The following is a 19258-nucleotide window of genomic DNA, read 5'->3' on the forward strand; positions in this document are numbered from 1 at the left end:
GGGGGGAGACAGGCGCCCTCAGGGGCTGGAGGATAAGGCAGGGAAAGGGGAGTTGCAGAATCCAGAATGTCAAAGCTGGAGGGGACCCTGGGTAATCACCAAGGCCAGATTTGAGCCAGATTTGAGGCTCTTGAGTCAGAGTCCTGATTTCCTCCCTGTTGCTTCCTGCAAGGAAGGAGGAGAGCAAGAACAGAGGAGATGGATGTTCACGGGGAAGGGGGAGGTTCTCAAGAACAGGAAAACCTACAGATTTTCATGGGGCGGGCAGCAAAGAAATCTTGTAATGTAGCACTTATCATCATTTCATTTAAAAGATAAAATCAATCAAGGCAAACTCCGAGTAAAATCTCCAGGGAGATCAGAGTCCCCTCTAATCACCAAGGCTGCCGTGGGGGCTAAACTCATGTCTCCCCCCCCCAGGATATTTATTAAAAACACACACAAATGTTGGATGAAAGCATCGAGGACAGGGATCCAACACAGCAGGTTTGTCATTCATGGCCAGGCTCTCATTCTTAATGGTCTGTGTTCTAAGGTTCTTCTAAGGACATTCCATGTCTAAGCTCCTCTCCTGCCATTCTTATGTTCTGTGTTCTAAGCCACCTTCCAGACCTGACATTTCATGTCCTTTCCTGTCACTCTTACTTATATTTTCTTGTTCTAAGTCACCTTCCAGACCTGACATTCCACGTTCTAAATTCTTATGTTCATGTTCTAAGTCACCTTCCTGACCTGACATTCCATGCCCTTTCCGGCCACTCTTATATTCTCTTGTTCTAAGTCACCTTCCAGACCTGACATTCTACGTTCTAAGTTCTTATGTTCATGTTCTAAGCCACCTTCCCGACCTGACATTCATGTCCTTTCCGGCCACTCTTATATTCTCTTGTTCTAAGCTATCATCCAGACCTGACATTCCATGTTCTAAGGTCCTTTCTGGTTCTTATGTTTTATGCTCTAAGCTATCTTCCGGGCCTGACATTCAATGTCCGGAGGTCCTTTCCCATGCAGTTGTTCTAAGTTAACTTGTGGATTTGACATTCTGTCTTCTAAGCACCTTCCACCTTCCAGGTGTGACATTCCCCATTCTAATCCCTGCCTCCTCCCCATCCCAGGTGGGACATTCTACCGTCCAAGCCCCTCTCTTAGCTCTCCTTCCTATTCCACGCCTTGACCACCATCCAGTTCCCGGCTGCTCTAGCCCCCTTCCCTTCCCCTCTCCCCTCCCACAAGCCTCAGTGCCACCCTCCATGACTTCGGTGGAGAAGTTGTTCGAGCCTTACCCAGGGGCGGTCCGTGTGTTATAAGAATGTCTATTCCTTCTGGGATCAGATTCCATTTCTCTAATAGAGCTTGACCTCGAGGGAGATTGAAGCCCCAGCCATAGAACCAGGGTTGCCTGCCAAAAGAGGAGGGGAGGATTAGCCACAGAGCCGAGGGAACAGGTGGAGAAGCCATTAAAAAACAAAGCGGCCCAGCACGCAGCTCCTGAAAACCAGGGCTCGGGACAGCCCTGGGGTGGGAAACAGAGGCGGGCCCACTTCCCACACAGGCACAGGGTGGGCAACATAAGTGAGCGTGCTCCAGGAAGCCCACCTGCACATAATGCACGCTCCTGCACGGGCGTGCATACAGTATTTATTCATCACAAAGGAAAATCTTCCAGACATATTTATTCATATTTATGAGAAGCAGGAATACACAGAACAAGTTAGCTTTTGAAAGAGGGGCACAGGAATATATATACATTTAGATATGTATGTATGTATATATATATACATATGCTGGATATTATATAAAAATACACACATATATATGTTTATATATATGTATATACTTATGTAGTATATTTTATATCTATAAAATCCAAATCTCTTTGTCTCTCCCTTCTCTGTCTGGCTCTCCATCTCAATCTCTCTTTATGTCTCTCTCCTCTTCCTCTCTGTCTCTATTTATCTGTATGTCTCTCAAAATGCATTTGGATCTTCCTCTAAATCTAGAAGGAAGACTTATCTTCATGTCCCACCCCTGTGCCCCTCCCTTCCCCGGTTGTGGGACCTTTGCCCTTGACCTCTCACTATTTTCAGCAGGTCTCTCTGAATTTGAGGGATGTGTGTCAATTTACCCAGACCATCACAGTGACCTCGAGGGTCCAAAAAAGGTCCCCTGTGCAAAATGTTGGAAAGTTGGCTATTTCAGATGCTTCATCTCATTTGATCTTCATAATACTTCCTATCAGTTGTCATCATCATCATTTATCATCATCATCATCATCATCACCATCATCATCATCATCAGTCATTATCCCTGAATGCAGACTTTCTCCTTGAGTTCTCATGCACAATCAGGATCCACCTGATAAACACTCATTCTTCCTTGGTCCCACAACCGCTGAGATCACACTCACTGAATTAGCTTCTCCAGCACATTCCCCCGTGACCCTCCACACGTGCTCTGCCCAGCGCTTGCCTCCTCGTCACCAGCTCACAACCGGGACGTACCTTCACCACCAGCTGTCAGTGGGAGTCAGTCCAAACCAGTCTGACTCATTGGACAGAGATTTGTCATAACCGGGGATTACTTTGTACATTTTTTGGTGTGCGCTGGTGTGCTCATGTTGCATCTCCCCATAAGCTCTTTGAGGGCAAGGCTTGTGACACTCTTGTGTTTGTCTCCCCTCGTACAATGCCCTACATACAATTGGTGCTTAAGAAAAGTTCCTGATTGAGTGTCTCTTAATGCAGCTCACTGGGCAAAACTTTGAAATTTCAAAGGCAAAAGTGAAAGCTTAGGTGCTCCCTCAATCACCAACCCAAGGCAGTCTCTGGATCCCTAAACTGAACAACATCAGCCGTGATGCTCCCTCTTGCCATTCCTAAACACGATATGGAACTGCAGGCACCTAGAGCACTCCAGTACCTTTGTTTCCCCTCTTTCTCTTTGCAGTTCCACAGCAACTCCGTGGCTGATCCCCAAGTGAATGTCTTAGACTTCTGTGAGACATATTGTTCTGGGGATCCACTCTCATTGAGGTGGAGGAAAACAAAGAGAAAAAGAAAAAGGAGAGAAAGAAAGAGAGACAGAGATAGACAGAGAAAGAAGAAAAGGGAAGGGAAGAGGAAAGGAGAGGAGAGAGAGAAAAAGAGGAATCGGGGGTAGATACCAGCCACCACAAAGTAGGGAGTCATTTGCTGAGTTCCGGATGTTTGGCCAAGGCTTTTTGGACTAGGTGTTGGGGAAGTCAGGGACACCCGGAGCATTGCAATCTATGTCTATGGAGGATGGACACCCATCAATACCAGTGTGGGGGGGAGGTGGAGTCATGTGACTTTGGTTCCATTTCTGGTTTGCTGCCAGAGTCAGATATTATATTCCATCATATTGCATGGCATTCTATTATGTTATAATTGATATAATGGTATCAAATGACTATGTGACCTCAAGCTCTCTTTCAGACTCAATCTCCTCATCTATAAAATGGGAATAATGGTCCTTTCACCCTCAAAAGGCTGTGATAGGCAGAGCACTTCCCAATCCTTATGTATTTAATTGGCAGAAAGTATGACACCATGGGTAGAGAGCATTGGACTTGAGGTCTGGGGGGCTTGGGCTCAAATGTCCCCTTAGAACTCACCATCTGGCCTCTTTGGGCCTCAGATTCTTCATCTTTAAAATAAGAGGGCTGAACCTGCCTTCCAAAGTCATTCCAACTCAACAGCTATCATTCTGGAACTGTTTTCAAGTTTTTCAATGGGCCCATCCAATACAAACAGAAGGCAGTTGTTAATGAGGGTCCACACTCATGTACAGCAGACCCCTCCTCTAGCTTTAGGGTGTCACCTGTTCCATAACAACTTTGGGTTTGTTCTGGTTCCTTGTGGGCTGCTGGGAAATTGCTCAGTGGATTCCTCATCACGGCATTGGGCCGTAATGGGAGCTCAAGCACTATATGGTTCAGGAATGTCTCCCCAGAGAGCACTCGGATCTGATTTACACACTGAACCTGGAGAGTACTATGAAATAGGGCCCCATTTGTTCTTCTCTACTTTCGTCCTTTCAGGGGGTTGACTTTGAGATCACCAAATGAGACACCATGGAAGAGAATGATGAAAGGAGGAGGACATTCTCTGGGTTCCTGGAGGGGTCCTGGACCTCATCTCATCCAGTCTGGCCCTGAATCAGCTCAGAATGTTCACCCAAGTCCTCATGGCAAGTTCTTGGGGGCCAGGAACCTTTCACCATATTGGAGTGTTGGATTCAAGTTGGAAAAAGTAGCAGAAGAGGGAAAAGTAGAGGAAAGGAGACATCAGGGGTTCAAATATGGGATCTCTGATTCTAAGACCGTTTTTTCCTTCACCTCAGGCTTCCCTGAACAGTGGTTAGTGGTCACTAAATTCCAGCCCTTTATGCACAGGCATCTTAATGTAGAAGAGCTCTCTGAGCTGAGATCTGGGAAGAAGGTTCTCCAGCCAGTGGCAGCCCAAGACGAGTTCAACCTGCAAATAGCGTCATGCTTTCAATGCATCCCAGCTTATATAAGGAACTTTGTAGTGATGACTAAGGCTATCTTAATTGAGCAGAGAGGCAGGCTGGGAGGAGTGACTCAAGTCCAGAATGTTACGTCTATGGCGAGACTTACATGAACTGATGCTAAGTGAAATGAGCAGAACCAGGAGATCATTATATACCTCAACAATGATACTGTTTGAGGATGTATTCTGATGGAAGTGGATTTCTTCGATAAAGAGATCTAAGTTTCAATGGATCAAGGATGGACAGAAGCAGCTACACCCAAAGAAATACATTGGGAAATGAATATAAACTGCTTGCATTTTGGTTTTTCTTCCCGGGTTATTTCTATCTTCTGAATTCAATTCTCCCTGTACAACAAGAAAACTGTTCGGTTCTGCACACATAGATTGTATCTAGGATATACTGCAACCTATTCAACATGTAAAGGATTGCTTGCCATCTAGGGGAGGGGGTGGAGGGAGGGAGGGGAAAAATCGGAACAGAAGTGAGTGCAAGGGATAATGCTGTAAAAAATTACCCTGGCATGGGATCTTTCAATAAAAAGTTATTTAAAAAAAACCAGAAGTGTTAAGTCTAATATGGGACTGAGAATGTAAGGGGCTTGATGAGAAATGTTCTTTTCCTGGCCCTTAGCCAATATGGAGTCTAGCCGCCACCTAAGGAGAGATTCCTGTCTCTCTGAGGATGGGGCTGGCCTGGCAAAGGGAGGAGACACAAGTCTCCCTGGTGGAATGATGGATGTTCCCAAGGCACATTAGGATATTTAAGTAAATGAGCCTGGAGGAAAGAATATTCAGTGGGAACCATGACCCGACTTCTCAGATGTATGAAGATGGACGAGGCAGGAGGAACTTGATGGGATGGGAAGTGTGCTGGCCTGGAGTCAGGAAGGCAGAGTCCCAATAATGTCTCTGGCACTAATTAGCTGGGCAAATCACCCTTTCTCAGCCTCCTTTTCCTTCATCTGTCAAATGGGGATATTAATATCTAATTCACTCTCATGGGGTGTCTATAATACTGCTGCTGATCTGCAAAATGGGGACACTTGCATTTCTGGTATCTCCCCCAAAGAGGATTATAATGGATGCTACAGGCTTTATGAATCTTAAAACACTCTGGAAAGGTTAGCTCAACTCTGGAGGCTCAAGTACCCCGGCAGGGAGTTGTTCCCCAGAGGCAGATTTCAGCCCATAACAGAAAGGACTTTCTATTGAATGGAGCTGTCCAAATGCTGATTGGGCTGCTTCTCAGAGTAGTGCATTTCTCTTCACTAGAAAACTTCTGGGAGACTCGGGTTAACCCTTTGTGAGGGACTTGTGCTTGAAGAGGGGATTTGTGCTTGGGGGAGAGGTTGGATATGATGACTTCTGAGGTCATTTACAACTCTCTTATTCTCTGATTGTATAAAAGGAAAAAAAAAGAATCCTAGCAAATTATGCTGGCCACAGAGCTATATGGGAATCAGGAAGGAGATTGCACGTGTGTATAGGAAGTCTGTGGAAGGGACTTTTTGGGGATCCATAAGATAGATCCATAAAAATTCTGTGATATTTCTGACAGTCCCAAGGAAGTATTTTTGATCAAGTGGAGGTTAGAGTTGATCTCCTTGAAGATTCCTGCCGTTATTCCAGTTCTGGATGACACAAATCCCTGGATATGGTATTCCATGCTGGTCAGCACAGAGATGGCACAGGCAGAACCTGGCTTGAGAGGCTAAGCCATTTGACGTCCAAGCCTCAGTTTCCTCCTCTGACCCTTTCTGCCTAGGCTGTATTCAAGAAAGCCTGGTGTAGCCGAGGAAAGGCTGGAAGCTGTCTCTCCTTGTCCCCTGCATCTGGAAATGGGCAGCCAGTGCTTCCCGCTAACCCTCAGGGAGGGGAGAAAGGCACCGAGCTGTACTAGCGAAGCCTTCTTAAGAGCAGGATTCACATTTCAGAAATCTAATCAAATATTTACAAGCCCGGAAAGGGCATAATCAGCATGGAAATAAGTTATTTTTAAGATTCTCTGTGAAGATAGAGTGCAGGGAATTTTTCTTTTTCTTTTAAAGAGAAATTGGAAATATTTCAGGCAATTTATTTAGTCCCAATGAACTGAATAGATTGAGTAGACTTCTGGCACTCAAATTAATATTGGTGCTCGGGGAAGCCCAGGCCTTGCCCAGGGTTAATGAGGAGCCTGATGGGGAGGAGCGGGCTTTTCCCGAGGGAACTGACCAGTCTGGGACTCGAAATAATAGCACCAGGGATGACACACTGTCTGAGGTGGGACACGAGACCTTAGAAAATGGATTGTCAGGATGGGGAAGGATCTTAAGCATCATTGAATCCAACACATTTACAGATGGGTAAACTGAGGCCCATAAAGGCTCCTAGGATCACAGACAAAACTCTAGAAGAGACTTAGGAATCCATTTAAACTACCTTCTTCATTGTATAGATGAGGAAAGGGAGTTAGTTCTCAAAGAGTTGAACTGATTTGCTCAAGATCATACAGACCGTAATCTTCTCCCTCCGGGGACAGAACTTCTAGGATTGGAGTTTTGGGACACCCGAATCCAGCTCCTCTTACTTCAAATACATCCCTCCTTTAAGAAGCTACACTGCCTCCCTCTCTCTTCTCCTTCCCCGTGTTCCTCTCCTCTCTCCCAGTTCCAATTTCTTGCTCATCCAGCCTCCCGAAGGAGTGGAGGAGGCAGAGGAAGGCAGCTCCCACCCAGAGAGGTCTGCAGCTGTGTTCTAGCCCAACTCAAGGCTCAAGTATTCCCCTGCCTCCCATGGCTGTCCATCCTTGCACAGCCCTTCCTGAGGAATACTGGGAAGAATCCAGTCCCTGTGCTGGTGCCTCATGGAGCAAGGGAGAGAGAAAGAGAAAAGGGAGGGAGAGGAAGAGGCTTCTTGCCCAGAAATCTAGCCATTTTGAGGAGTGCAAGGGGATTTTATCAATCCTCAACTCCCCTCCTGTGAAATTATCATTACAAAACAGCCATCAAAATTTCACATGGAAAGAAAAAAAATAAAGAAATTACTCTGGCAGTCCAAGGCTGCTTGAAAACAACAACCCCCTGGTTCTGATGTGCGTAATGAAGGCAGTAATCATTGGGTGGGCTTGCTTAGACCACCGGGTCCCAGGGAGGCCGGTAACAGCCTCAGTAGCTAAGTGGGAAGGGAGATGTTTCCCTCATCTCTGGGATCAGCCTCTGCCGTGTTTCCGTGTCCACATTAACTCCAGCTTCAATATGGCACCAGGATGGGTCTAGGAGCCCAGACCTGGATCCTAGGTGGGGGAAATGATCTTGAGCTCACCTTCTGCTAGTAGGACCCGGTAACCAAGATGTTGTGGAGGAATAGAAGGAACTCAAAGCCTGGGAGTTAGAAGACATAGGTTTCAGACCAAGGGAGGGCCTAGTTTCTTAGAAAGCGTGCTGGCTTCCCTCGCCCTTCTCTTGGGGATCTGGGTTCAAAACTTGAGTCTACCACTTCTTGTTTATGTGACCAAGCCTCAGGCCCCTCCTGCATAAAATGAAAGGACTGGGTGAGATGAAGGATGTGCAGATTTTGCACTGGATAGGGGGCATCTAATTCAAAAGTCTCTCTCTGTGTGTCTCTGTCTCTCTCTGTCTCTGTCTCTGTCTCTCTCTTTCTTTCTCTTAAAGGAGGAAACAAGAATAATTTCCAAGCCTTCTGCTGGCTTTTACACTGTGGTTTTGTGACATCCTCATTTATTAATTGTATGACCTCCCATTTCTGAGCCTCAGTTTCTCCATCTGTAAAATTGACTCCCTCCCCCACAAAACCCACATAGAATGGAGGGATTTAGAGTGGGACAGGACCTGTGAGATTATTTAGCCGGCTACTTCTTCTTTGAGGGGTGGAAATACAGCCTCTGGCAGGACTCCCAGGGACAGCGCTTCTTAAAACGTGAAGGGTGCCAGGGTGTCGGTTCTCACACACGCTAATAAATGGACCTTGGGAGAATATGGGACCTGAAATCTAGGTTTTCACCAGTGGGGAGAAAAAGCATCGATTACATGTGGTCATTCCTCAGAAAGAGGCACCGGTGAGGGATGGAGAAATCGCCAGGAGCTGGGAGCCCCAGGGCTGCCCCCACCCCCGGCCCCGCCAAAGTTCGGAACTGGGGGCCACGGGCCGTGGGGCGGTCGGACGCAGCTTTACGGACTGAATTCCCAGCGTTCTGTTCTAAAGTAACCATTGAAATAATTTTCTTCCAGAATGATAGTTGCTATGGCAACCTCGGCAAATTCTCCTTTTCTGAAACAGATGTCTCATTTAGTCGAAAATTAGAATGTGAAAAAACCCATGGGAAAAATTAATTCAAACTTTAACAGAACACTGAATACAATGTAATCTCGTCGAGGTTAACCCCTTAACAGCTTTTCCACCAGTGGAGGGGAACCTTCAAGCACGGCCTAATTAAGCTCTTGAACCCCCAGATCTCACTTTCCTACAAGTGGGGAGACTCGATTTTCCTGGAAGCAGATCCCCGTTCTCCCACTCCAAAGGATGGGGAAGGAAGAGAGATAAGCGACAGACAAATGGAGAGGCGAGATGGCGATAAAGACGCAGTAGAGAAGAGTTACCTAGATATGGACGCTGTATACGTATTCCAAATAGAGATAAACACGCAAATGCGGCACAGAAATAACTTCCATTTTAGACGCATTTCTACGGCACGTCCGGCTTCAGAAGGATCTCCAACAATCGTTTATTTTTAAGGTCTATGGGGCGCTTTGCATTTTCAGAGAAATAAGTACTGCCATTACTCCCATTTTCCAGATGAGGAAACGGAAACTCGCAGAATTCAACCTTGGGAGAGGGGAGAGGTCGAGAGTTACGGTTGGGGTTTGGACCAGATCTCTCGATACCAGGTCTAGCATTTCTAGCCATTATTTCACTCTGGTTTCTGTAGTTCAGAGATAGAGAAAAGCCTTTTCATCTCTGTGAGCCTCAGTTTCTGCATCTAGAAAACATGGTGGGGGCAGCTGGGTAGCACAGTGGGTAGAGCCCCAGCCTGGAAGTCAGGAGGAGCTGAGTTCAAATTTGACCTCAGACACTTAACATTTCCTGGCTCGGTCACTTAACCCCAATTGCTTCAGCAAAAAATAAATAAATTATATATATATTTAGACTAGTTGACCTGCAAAGTTCCCTGCAGTTCTAAATCCTGTGAGCCAATGGCTTCTCCCCCAAGTTAATGCTTTTCTTGCTATGGCTCCCACTGCCCTTGCCTTGGATGGCAGCTCCCCCAAGCCTGAGGACATGGTACAGGGTAAAGAGCCTGAGCTCTGGGGTCGAACTCTTCCTAGTTCAGGATCCATGACTCGATAGTGACTGTGGCCCAAACTCACCACTGCCCAGCCACCGAAATCCAATGCTAAGCTTTCTGCTCTGGGTTAGAATCTCCTCCAAGGGATGGGGTTCTGGACCGGAGGTCGCACTAGGACCCTGCCGGTCAGTGACTTTAGCCTGCAGAAAACAAGGGTCGAGGGTCCAGGGGAGCTGCCATCAAGCAGAGGAGATGCTGTCCCAGAGGCGAGATACTGCCCTCATTCTGCTTGGTTCTGAAGGCAAAACCCGGAGCAGTCAGGGGGAATTATGGAGGAGGTTGGGGTTTGATGTAAGGGGGAAAACCCAACCATTTCTTAAAAGCCAGACTTTCTGAGAGTGAAAGGCTTCCCCCGGGGAGTCGTGGGCAGCCCCCAAAGCAAGCTCTTCAAACTGTACAACCTTTAAGGACCCCAGAAGGACAATTCTTGGTCCAGGAGGGGCTGAGCTGGATGGTCCCAGAGGAAGCTTCTGGCTCTGAGAGAGTCCTCAAAGACATGGAAGGGTGTTCTTTCTGAAGGCCTCACCTGGGTCCCTTTGCTCTACCCAGTGTCCCAGTCCTACGCTATGGCCTGCTTGGACCGGGGTTATCCTGCCCTCTCTTGTTGGGTTCATTCTCACTGGCCTTCTCTGGGGAGGCCCTCCTCTCCCAGCTCTTCCTGCAGAAACCCCTGGGGGTCCCGTCCGGCCTCCATCTTCCATGGGAAGCCTGATTCCCCCCACCAGGAGCGAGCGCTCCCTCCTCACTTTGCTTTAAGCTCTAAGTTGGGTCAGGAAACATACCAATTTGTATCAGAATTTCTGGGCACCCAGTCCAGTGTCTGGCGTGTAATAGCACTAATAAATACAGCGGCGGCGGCCCACCTAAAACGTGGTGTTTTAGTAGCATTGGTGTCCGTGTGTACGTGTTCTATCCACCCTAGACGGGAAGATTATTTTGGGGAGAGACTTTCACTTTTGCTCTATCTCCAGAGCTGACTATGGCATCTGGCACATAATTGTTTGTCCTTCATTCTGGAAGAGGATGTGACATCGGGGAGGTGATTACACAACATGGAATGGATGGATTTGGATGAGGGAGCGTGGTGCAAGGTCACCTGCCTCAGTTTCCCCTCCAGAGCCACCTGGATTTAGTGGCCAGATAGAGAGCAGGATGATTAGGGAGGGCTTTGGAAGGTCACCTGCCTCACTTTCCCCTCCAGAACCCTCTGGCTCCAGTGGCCAAACAGAGAGCAGGATGACTAGGGAGGACTATACAAGGTTACCTGCCTCAGTTTCCCCTCCAGAGCCACCTGGATTAAGTAGCCAGACAGAGAGCAGGATGAGTAGGGAGGACTATGCAAGGTCACCTGCCTCAGTTTCCCCTCCAGATCCACCTGGATCTAGTGGCCAGACAGAGAGCAGGATGACTAGGGAGGACTATGCAAGGTCACCTGCCTCAGTTTCCCCTCCAGAGCCACCCGGATCTAGTGGCCAGAAGAGAGCAGGACGACTGGAGATGGCCCATAGGAGGTGCTTAATAAAATGCTTGTTGCATCGGACGGACTTAAACCTGCCCTTTCTTCGTCTAGGCGGGATCCGGAGGCAGGACCGATGCTGGTCCCCGACCATAATCTCAGGACCCGAACCCGAAGGCGGCCCGTTATTTGCACCCCTCCCGCCGGCCCGCCTGTGCGCTAAATTCACTCCCGGCAATTTCGAGGCGAGAGAAGCAGGCTAACAGAACAGAGTCCTTTGTCATTAGTAATTAATTTTTTCCCCTTTTCTTCTGACACACGGAATCATTCATCTTTTGTTGAGCTGGGGACTTCATACATCTCTCACGGCTGGGGCGTAAGTGAACAATTCGCTTCTGAACATTAATCTTGTGTAAAACGTCGTGGGGTTTTGTTCCCCCTCCCCTTTAAAAATAATGAAATCAATTTTATCTCGACAAGAAAAAAGGGAAGATAAGGATGGGGAGGAGGCGGGCAGACTGGTGGGGGCTGCAGGCGGGGGAAGCGGGGGGGACTCGCTGAGATTTCTGGGCCGAGCGCTGAGGGCCGAAGGGGCGAGAGGTGCAAACGGACCGGGGAGAGGCGAACGCCGATTAATCAGCATCATTTCACTCTCGGATGGTTGGAATCGTCTCCTCCGCCCGGTCTCCCCGTCTCTCCCACATTGATCTGCTCCTGAAGCTCCCCACTGCCCACAGGGTGAAGGCCCGGTTCCTCACCCTGTCTCTCAGGGCCCCCTCTCATTTTGGAGCCAATCGGTCTTTCCAACGTCAGCTCTCACCTTTGCACTTTCACCTTCCAAACTCAGCTGACTAGTTGACTCCCCAAGCCAAGCAGCCACCTTTTATTCAGCTTTTGCTGTTGTTTTTTAAAGTTTTGCTTTGACTTTTCCAGGCTTGGGAAACGGTTTTAACTCTCCCACTCCCAGATTTCCCTTTGTTCAAGGCCTAGGTCAAATGCCACCTCCTCCAGGAAGCCCTCTTCTCCTACTCCCTAACCCACCCACAGCCAGGAGGGATACCTTGCTCCATCTAATTCTACTTTGTGTGTGGGGGGGGGGGTGGGGGGGATTTTGCCTCAATTTCCTTATTTGTGAAATGAGCAAGAGAAGGAAATGGCTGCCAAGAAATGGGGTCACAGAGAGTCAGACAGGACTGGAAAATGACTCCCTAGTGCTGAGTGCAGGCCCCGAAATGAGGGAGGTGTTTCATCAGTGCTTGTAAAAGGAATAATCCCAAGGAGTGAAGTTAAAGTTCTTTCCAACAAGACAAGGTAGTTTTTGAAGTAGGAGAAAATCCAGGGGAGAACACAACAACTGTTATTTTTTGCTGAGGCAATTGGGGTTAAGTGACTTGCCCAGGGTCACCCAGCCAGGAAGCGTTAAGTGTCTGAGATCAGATTTGAACTCAGGTCCTCTGACTTCAGGGCTGGGGCTCTATCCACTGCGCCACCTAGCAGCTATTTTAAATAATAATAATAATGCTTTTATAGGACTGTAAGATTTCCACAATGTTTTGCGTGGATCATCTCCCTTGGTCTTCACAACCACCCTGGGAGGTGTGAGCTAATGTTATCTCCACTTTACAAGTGAGGAAACCGAGGCAGGCAGGGGCTAAGTGATTCGCTGTGTGGTTTTGGCTGGCAACTATTATTAGTGGAAGAAGCCAGCGTGATAGGACTAGCGGAGAGCGTGGTAGAGAATCTAAGAATTGTCTAGGCTGGATTTGAACTCAAGTCCAGGGCCCGTTCCACTATGAAATCTGAAGGACGATTTTGCTGGAGAGAAATTAGCCAGAGATTAATCCATGAGATCATCTCTGCAGAGATAGAGGGATGCAATATGAGCTAGTGGAGGTAGCCCTTAACTGATGGAGTGGGATGGTCAGAGGTCCTGGATTCAAATCCTGCCAGTGAGAACTGGAGCAAATCTTTTCAACTTTTACAACAAGGGCCGTGTGATTGTGGGTGAGTAATTTCATGTTTCTAGCCTCAGTTTCCCCACCTGTCAGACAGCCGGAAGGATTCTCACGACCTGCCAGACCTGTGGAAAGCAGGGCTGTACGGGCTTTAGATGCAGCACAAATCTGCCTTCCCATCGGCGAGCCGGGGCTGCCCAAAGTCCTCGCTCTCCTGGGGAAATGTTTCCGGCGACTGCCCTTGGCCCTTGTAAAGAAACCGCCCTTGGGGTGCAGAGGCAAGCCTGCAGGGAGGCTGGGCCGGGGCTGCGGCCATAGGATCTCCGAACCCAGCGGCAGCCCCGGGACCAAGCAGCAGGTGGCAGGAATCAGCAGCAGAGCAGGTGTGAGTCCTGAGCATGGATAAGCCCCGAGGAGGGGCCGGGAGGCCCGTGGGAGCAGCCGGACGGCCTCGGGGCTCGCTAGTGAGGGGTCAGGCCCGGGAGAGCACACCCCAGAGGAAGGCCGGCAGTGGGGAACAGCCGTCTGGGAGCGGGAAGGCTTCTGGTGGAGGGATGAAGGGCACTGCTCTGCAAAGGAGGAAGGGGCGTCTCTGGGACGCAGGAACGTCCTGATAGACTCCCAAGGTGTTAGAGCTGGGAGGGACCGTGCAGGCCGGTGGTCGTCACTCCTTGTGGGCCGTGGGCTTCCTGGGAAGGGCCCACCCATCGCTAGGCGACCCACGGGTCAGCCAACAGCCCTTCTGAACACCGGGCCACGATCTGCCTCCCCTGCGACACGTGACAATTTCCCCAACGGCCGGGATGGGAGTGCAAGGCAGCTGGGGTGACACTCTCACGTACCCAGAGACCAAGGGGGGAGCCCTGAGAGCTCCGAGGAAACACCACAAGAAGAAATGATAGGGTCTCTGTCACATGCGAGGGTCCTCAGTGGGGGATTTGTGAAAAGTCAGACAGGCTGAGGGCTGGGAGGGCCACACTGTGAGCTCAGGCGGCCAAGATCTAAATTCCATGTCTCATGCGCTAAGGTCCCTCCCAAATTTGTGGTCTAAGGTTTCTCTCAGTCCTGACATTTCAGAGTCTTAATTCCCTTCCAGCTCTGACATCTTTTCTAGGGTTTTTACTAGTTCCGTAGTTTTAAGTCTCTCCCAGCCTTGACCTCCCCTGTTCTAAGCTCCCTCCCAGCCCTGACATCCCCTGTTCTAAGCTCCCTGCCAGCCCTGACATCTCCTGTTCTAAGCTCCCTCCCAGCCCTGACATCCCCTGTTCTAAGCTCCTGCCAGCCCTGACATCTCCTGTTCTAAGCTCCCTCCCATCTCTGACACCCCCTGTTCTAGGCTCCCTCCAAGCCCTGACATCCCCTGTTCTAAGCTCCCTCCCAGCTCTGACCTCCCCTGTTCTAAGCTCCTCCAAGCCCTGACACCCCCTGTTCTAAGCTCCCTCCCAGCCCTGACATCCCCTGTTCTAAGCTCCCTCTCAGCTCTGACATCCCCTGTTCTAAGCCCCCTCCCATCTCTGACACCCCCTGTTCTAGGCTCCCTCCCAGCTCTGACTATAATTCTACGGTGTCATAGATCCTTGGAGAGCAATCCTTCCCCACCCTCCCCTCCTCCTGTGCCCTCTTCCATACCCCTACTCCAGATAACACAGCCATGGACACACAGGCAGTCAGCACAGGACAGCCCAGAGGCTGGAATGGCTTTCTGTGACTCCCAGAACACTCACTCGGACTCTGCGGTTGGGGAGAAGGGTCCGGGCCGAGGGCCCCCCGTGCCTTGGCCGGGGAGAAGGGTCCGGGCCGAGGGCCCCCCGTGCCTTGGCCGGGGAGAAGGGTCCGGGCCGAGGGCCCCCCGTGCCTTGGCCGGGGAGAAGGGTCCGGGCCGAGGGCCCCCCGTGCCTTGGCCGGGGAGAAGGGTCCGGGCTGAGGGCCCCCCGTGCCTTGGCCGGGGAGAAGGTCCGGGCCGAGGGCCCCCGTGCCTTGGCCGGGGAGAAGGGTCCGGGCTGAGGGCCCCCCGTGCCTTGGCGGGCCCATCCCACTGTCGGAGCGGCGTCCAGCTGGCGGGGGTCCAGCGCTCGCAGCAGCGAAAGCCTGGGGAAAGGTGAGCCCGGTAGCCACTTTTCAAAGTTTAATGTCTCAGCAGGTTTACAGCTCCCCTTTCAAAATACCAGAAGTAATTAGACCATATGGACGAGCTGCCTGCCAATTACTTTCAAAAAAAATCAAAGCTGTTTCCCGTTAAATGGGGACAAAAACACATCCCAAACCAATAAACGCATCCAGGCTGCAGACAGACTTCTTTTTAACACTTAGCAGTGAGTAACAGCTGACTCTCCCTTCTCCTCCAAGGCGACGCTCTCTCTGAGCCGCTCGGAGCCGGCGCCCCGTGCCAAGTTTCCACCTGAATCGGACTCAAAGCGGCGGCTCCCGCGCACCCCTGGAAGCCCCCCCGGCCCGCGGCGGCGGCAGGCTAAACATGTCACTCATCAAACTTTCAGCACTTCCCGCTCCTGCCCAGGGACAGACTCTGGCTGGCACCGCACAGGGAGGAGGACGCCCAGGCTCGGCGTGGGGGACAGAGGCCCTTTGATGCTGGAGGGATCAGAGGAGGGTCCAGATGGAAGGAGGGGGGACGTGGCCCAAGGCGCCGACGGGGACTCGGGGCGTGCAGGCTGTCGCCTCAGCCTACGGCCCACCCCGGGCACGACCAGGGGACTCGGCCCATCTCAGGAGCATCCTGACGGCCAACTGCTCCGGGACTCGGTTTCCTCGCTGGAAACTGGGACGGTCACCGGCTTTTCCTTACCTAGCCTTAGTCGCCGAGTGGGCGCTGCCTCAGACAGACCCGGGGGGGACAGATTCTCACGGTATCCGGGACCTGGTCTCCACCTGGCCCCCGGCCCCGGAGGGCTCTGGGGGGACAGTGAGGCGCTGACCCGGCGCGGCCCTCCCTCACTTGCACGTATTGCCCCCCTGTTGGCGTGGTCCTCTTTGGGAACGAAGGACAAGTGACAACAAGGAGCAGGGACAGTCACGCTGTGCTAGCTGCCTCATGGGCTTCTTGGGAGGCGCAGATGAGAGCAAGGGACCCTAAGACCCCGGGCCTTGAGCCGGAAGGGGCCTCAGAAGCCATGTAGGCCCGACTGCCGACACCCTCGGCAGTCTGGGGAAGGTTTTCTCAGATTCTGTTTCTAAATGAATAAATAAAATACACAAAGCCACAAATGAAGCCAATTATGTTGAGATGTAGTTATCAGAATGCACCAATATTTATCTATATTGAGATCAACAACAGTTTTTATCTCTATCCATCTTTTTTTCTTTCATTTTCTCCTTTCATCTATTTATTATCTGTCCATCTATTCATCTATGTAGCTACCAGTCTATGTATCTAAATATGTATCTATGTAGCTATTTGTATGTGTGCCTGTCCATCCATATATACATCCATTTACCTACCCATCTGTTCATCCATCCACCCATCTATCCAATCTATCTCCCTCCATCTCATCTATTTATCCTTCCACCCATCTATCTATCCATCCATCTATCCATCCAACCATCTCTCTATCTACCCATCTGTTCATCTATCCATCTCCCTCCATCTCATCCATCTTTCTTTTTCTTCCTTTCTTTCTTCCTTCCTTCCTTTCTTTCTTCCTTCCTTCCTTTCTTTCTTCCTTCCTTCCTTCCTTCTTCCTTCCTTCCTTCCTTCCTTTCTTCCTTCCTTCCTTCCTTCCTTCCTTCCTTCCTTCCTTCCTTCCTTCCTTTCTTCCTTCCTATTCATCTATCTATGAAATCAAGTCCGCAGATCCCAGAAGAAGCCTGCTTGACCTCGCCCAGCCCCTGTTTGGCAGATGAGGGGTTCAGGGAGGTCGCACAGGTAGTAATTGGGGGGCAGCCCTTGGACACCGCTCCTTTGACTCTGCAGCCGGGCTTCTTTGCCCTGAGGTGCCCCGGAAGCCTTAGAGTGCGGGCAGAGGGATCTGGCGGCTCCCCCAAGGCTGAATCCTCCCTGTAGCATCTATCCCGGAAGCTCCCGTCTGGGTTTCACAGAGCAGCCAAGGATGGCTCTGCCTGCATCTGCTGCAGCCTCACTCTGCTGACTCACGCTACGCCAGCAGGCCACCCAGACAGCTGTGGAGCCGGCCTCCCTCGCCCCGGCCGGCCCGGGCTCTTGGGAGAGACACCAGCCGTTGCCCTTGTGGTGCACGCTGCTTCCTTGGTGTGCTCATCTCTACAATGGGGTGAGGGTGGGGGGGGCAGGGCAGGGCAGGAGAAAAAAGCAGGGGACCGGGAAGGCTTCTGCCTGACTGTCAGCTGGGGTCACCCTCAGCTCATGGCTCAGGATCCGGCCTGTGGGCTCTCCCTCCTCCTCCCTATGCCCCTTTACACCTGCGGGGAGCAGAAAGGTGTCCCTGAGCTCTCCAACCCTGCATCCCACGGCTCTGCTGCTGTTGCCCTGGGGTGTATGGAGGGGAGACGGTGACCTGCACGTAGCCCAGGAACCCCTGCCTCCGAGCCCCCACAGGGACCGCCGGCCCCTGACTGCCTTCGGTTTTCCCTAAGTCCCTTCTATCAGTAGCCTCATTTTTGCTGGGGAGGGAGGGACAGAACTGCTTAGAATAGGGAAGAACTTAGAACAGGGAATGTCAGAGCTGGGAGGGAGCTTAGAACAGAGAACACCAGGGTTGGGGCAGGAACCATCAATGTTCTAGGCTGGGTTGGAGAAGCAGGGCTTTCCTGGCTTCCTTCAATACTTCTCAAATCCCCCCATGTGTGAGGGACTTTTCCTGGAGTCTGCTCCCTTCCTTTCCCTCCCTGCTGCTCCACCTGGGTGGGCCTTAGGTGTTTATGCTGTCGTATCCCATTAGTCTGGGAGCCCCTTAGGGGCAGGCTCCCAGGGACTGTCTTTCTTTGCCAAGCACACAGTAGGCACTTATAAAAGCTTGTTGGTGGAAGGGAAGGATCCTAATCCCGAGTATTCCAGCTCTATCACCTGTATGTAACGTCCCCTCTTGAGGGCACAGTTTCTTCCTCTGTAAAATCTGGGGTCTGGGACTAAAGACTAACACTCTGGGCTGCTGGGGCTGGGGTCGGAGAGGGCTCTTTGACAGTCTGTGTAATTGGAACCTAGAGTACATGGCAGGGAAGACTCATGAGACCCGCAGGGAAGAAGGTTGCTTTAACTGAAAATCAGTCACTCAGTTAATAAGCATTTATTAAGCATCCACTGTGTGCAGACATTGGGCTAAGTGCTGGGGATACAAACTGGCCCTGACCTCAAGAAGTTTACGGAGCAACATACAGGAGGGAAATGGAAAGGTGGGGCTGGGGGAAAGTGGGGGGATGGATTTGGGGCCAGAGAAGCTGGGGGGAAATCTCTTCACTGTTCACTCCAGGGTAGGGGGGAGGGTGGGTGGGTGGGAGTTGTGTTTCCCCCTGGCTTCAGTTTCTTACTTGATAAAATTAGGATAGATGACATTTAACAAGCTTCCCAACCTTGCTATCCCCTGTTCTAAGCTCCCTCCCAGCCCTGACATCCCCTGTTCTAAGCTCCCTCCCAGCCTGACATCCCCTGTTCTAAGCCCCCTCCCAGCTCTGACATCCCCTGTTCTAAGCCCCCTCCCAGCTCTGACATCCCCTGTTCTAAGCTCCCTCCCAGCTCTGACATGCCCTGTTCTAAGCTCCCTCCCAGCTCTGACATCCCCTGTTCTAAGCCCCCTCCCAGCCCTGACATCCCCTGTTCTAAGCCCCCTCCCAGCTCTGACATCCCCTGTTCTAAGCCCCCTCCCAGCTCTGACATCCCCTGTTCTAAGCCCCCTCCCGGCCCTGACATCCCTTTTCTAAGATCATTAAGGTTTTAATGGTTTACGATATTGTGAACTGACAGGAACTTTCCCATTTCCCCTTGCTAAGGGTATTCCAGCCTGCAAGTGCCCTTTAAGTGCATGTGCGCTTGGGCTGGATA

At 50.8% G+C, this 19258-nt stretch overlaps 1 protein-coding gene across 1 annotated transcript in view; it reads right to left on the reverse strand.

Annotated features, from left to right (window-relative positions):
- MPPED1 (metallophosphoesterase domain containing 1) overlaps positions 1-19258 on the reverse strand; it is a 94135-nt gene that overhangs the window by 6144 nt on the left and 68733 nt on the right. The window contains exon 5 of the mRNA XM_051962280.1: positions 1284-1399. Within this exon, the coding sequence (XP_051818240.1) occupies positions 1284-1399 (116 nt within the window). The remainder of the gene's footprint in view (positions 1-1283; positions 1400-19258) is intronic.

Source organism: Antechinus flavipes, chromosome 5 (assembly GCF_016432865.1).
Source record: "Antechinus flavipes isolate AdamAnt ecotype Samford, QLD, Australia chromosome 5, AdamAnt_v2, whole genome shotgun sequence".
Taxonomy (NCBI): Eukaryota; Metazoa; Chordata; class Mammalia; order Dasyuromorphia; family Dasyuridae; genus Antechinus; species Antechinus flavipes.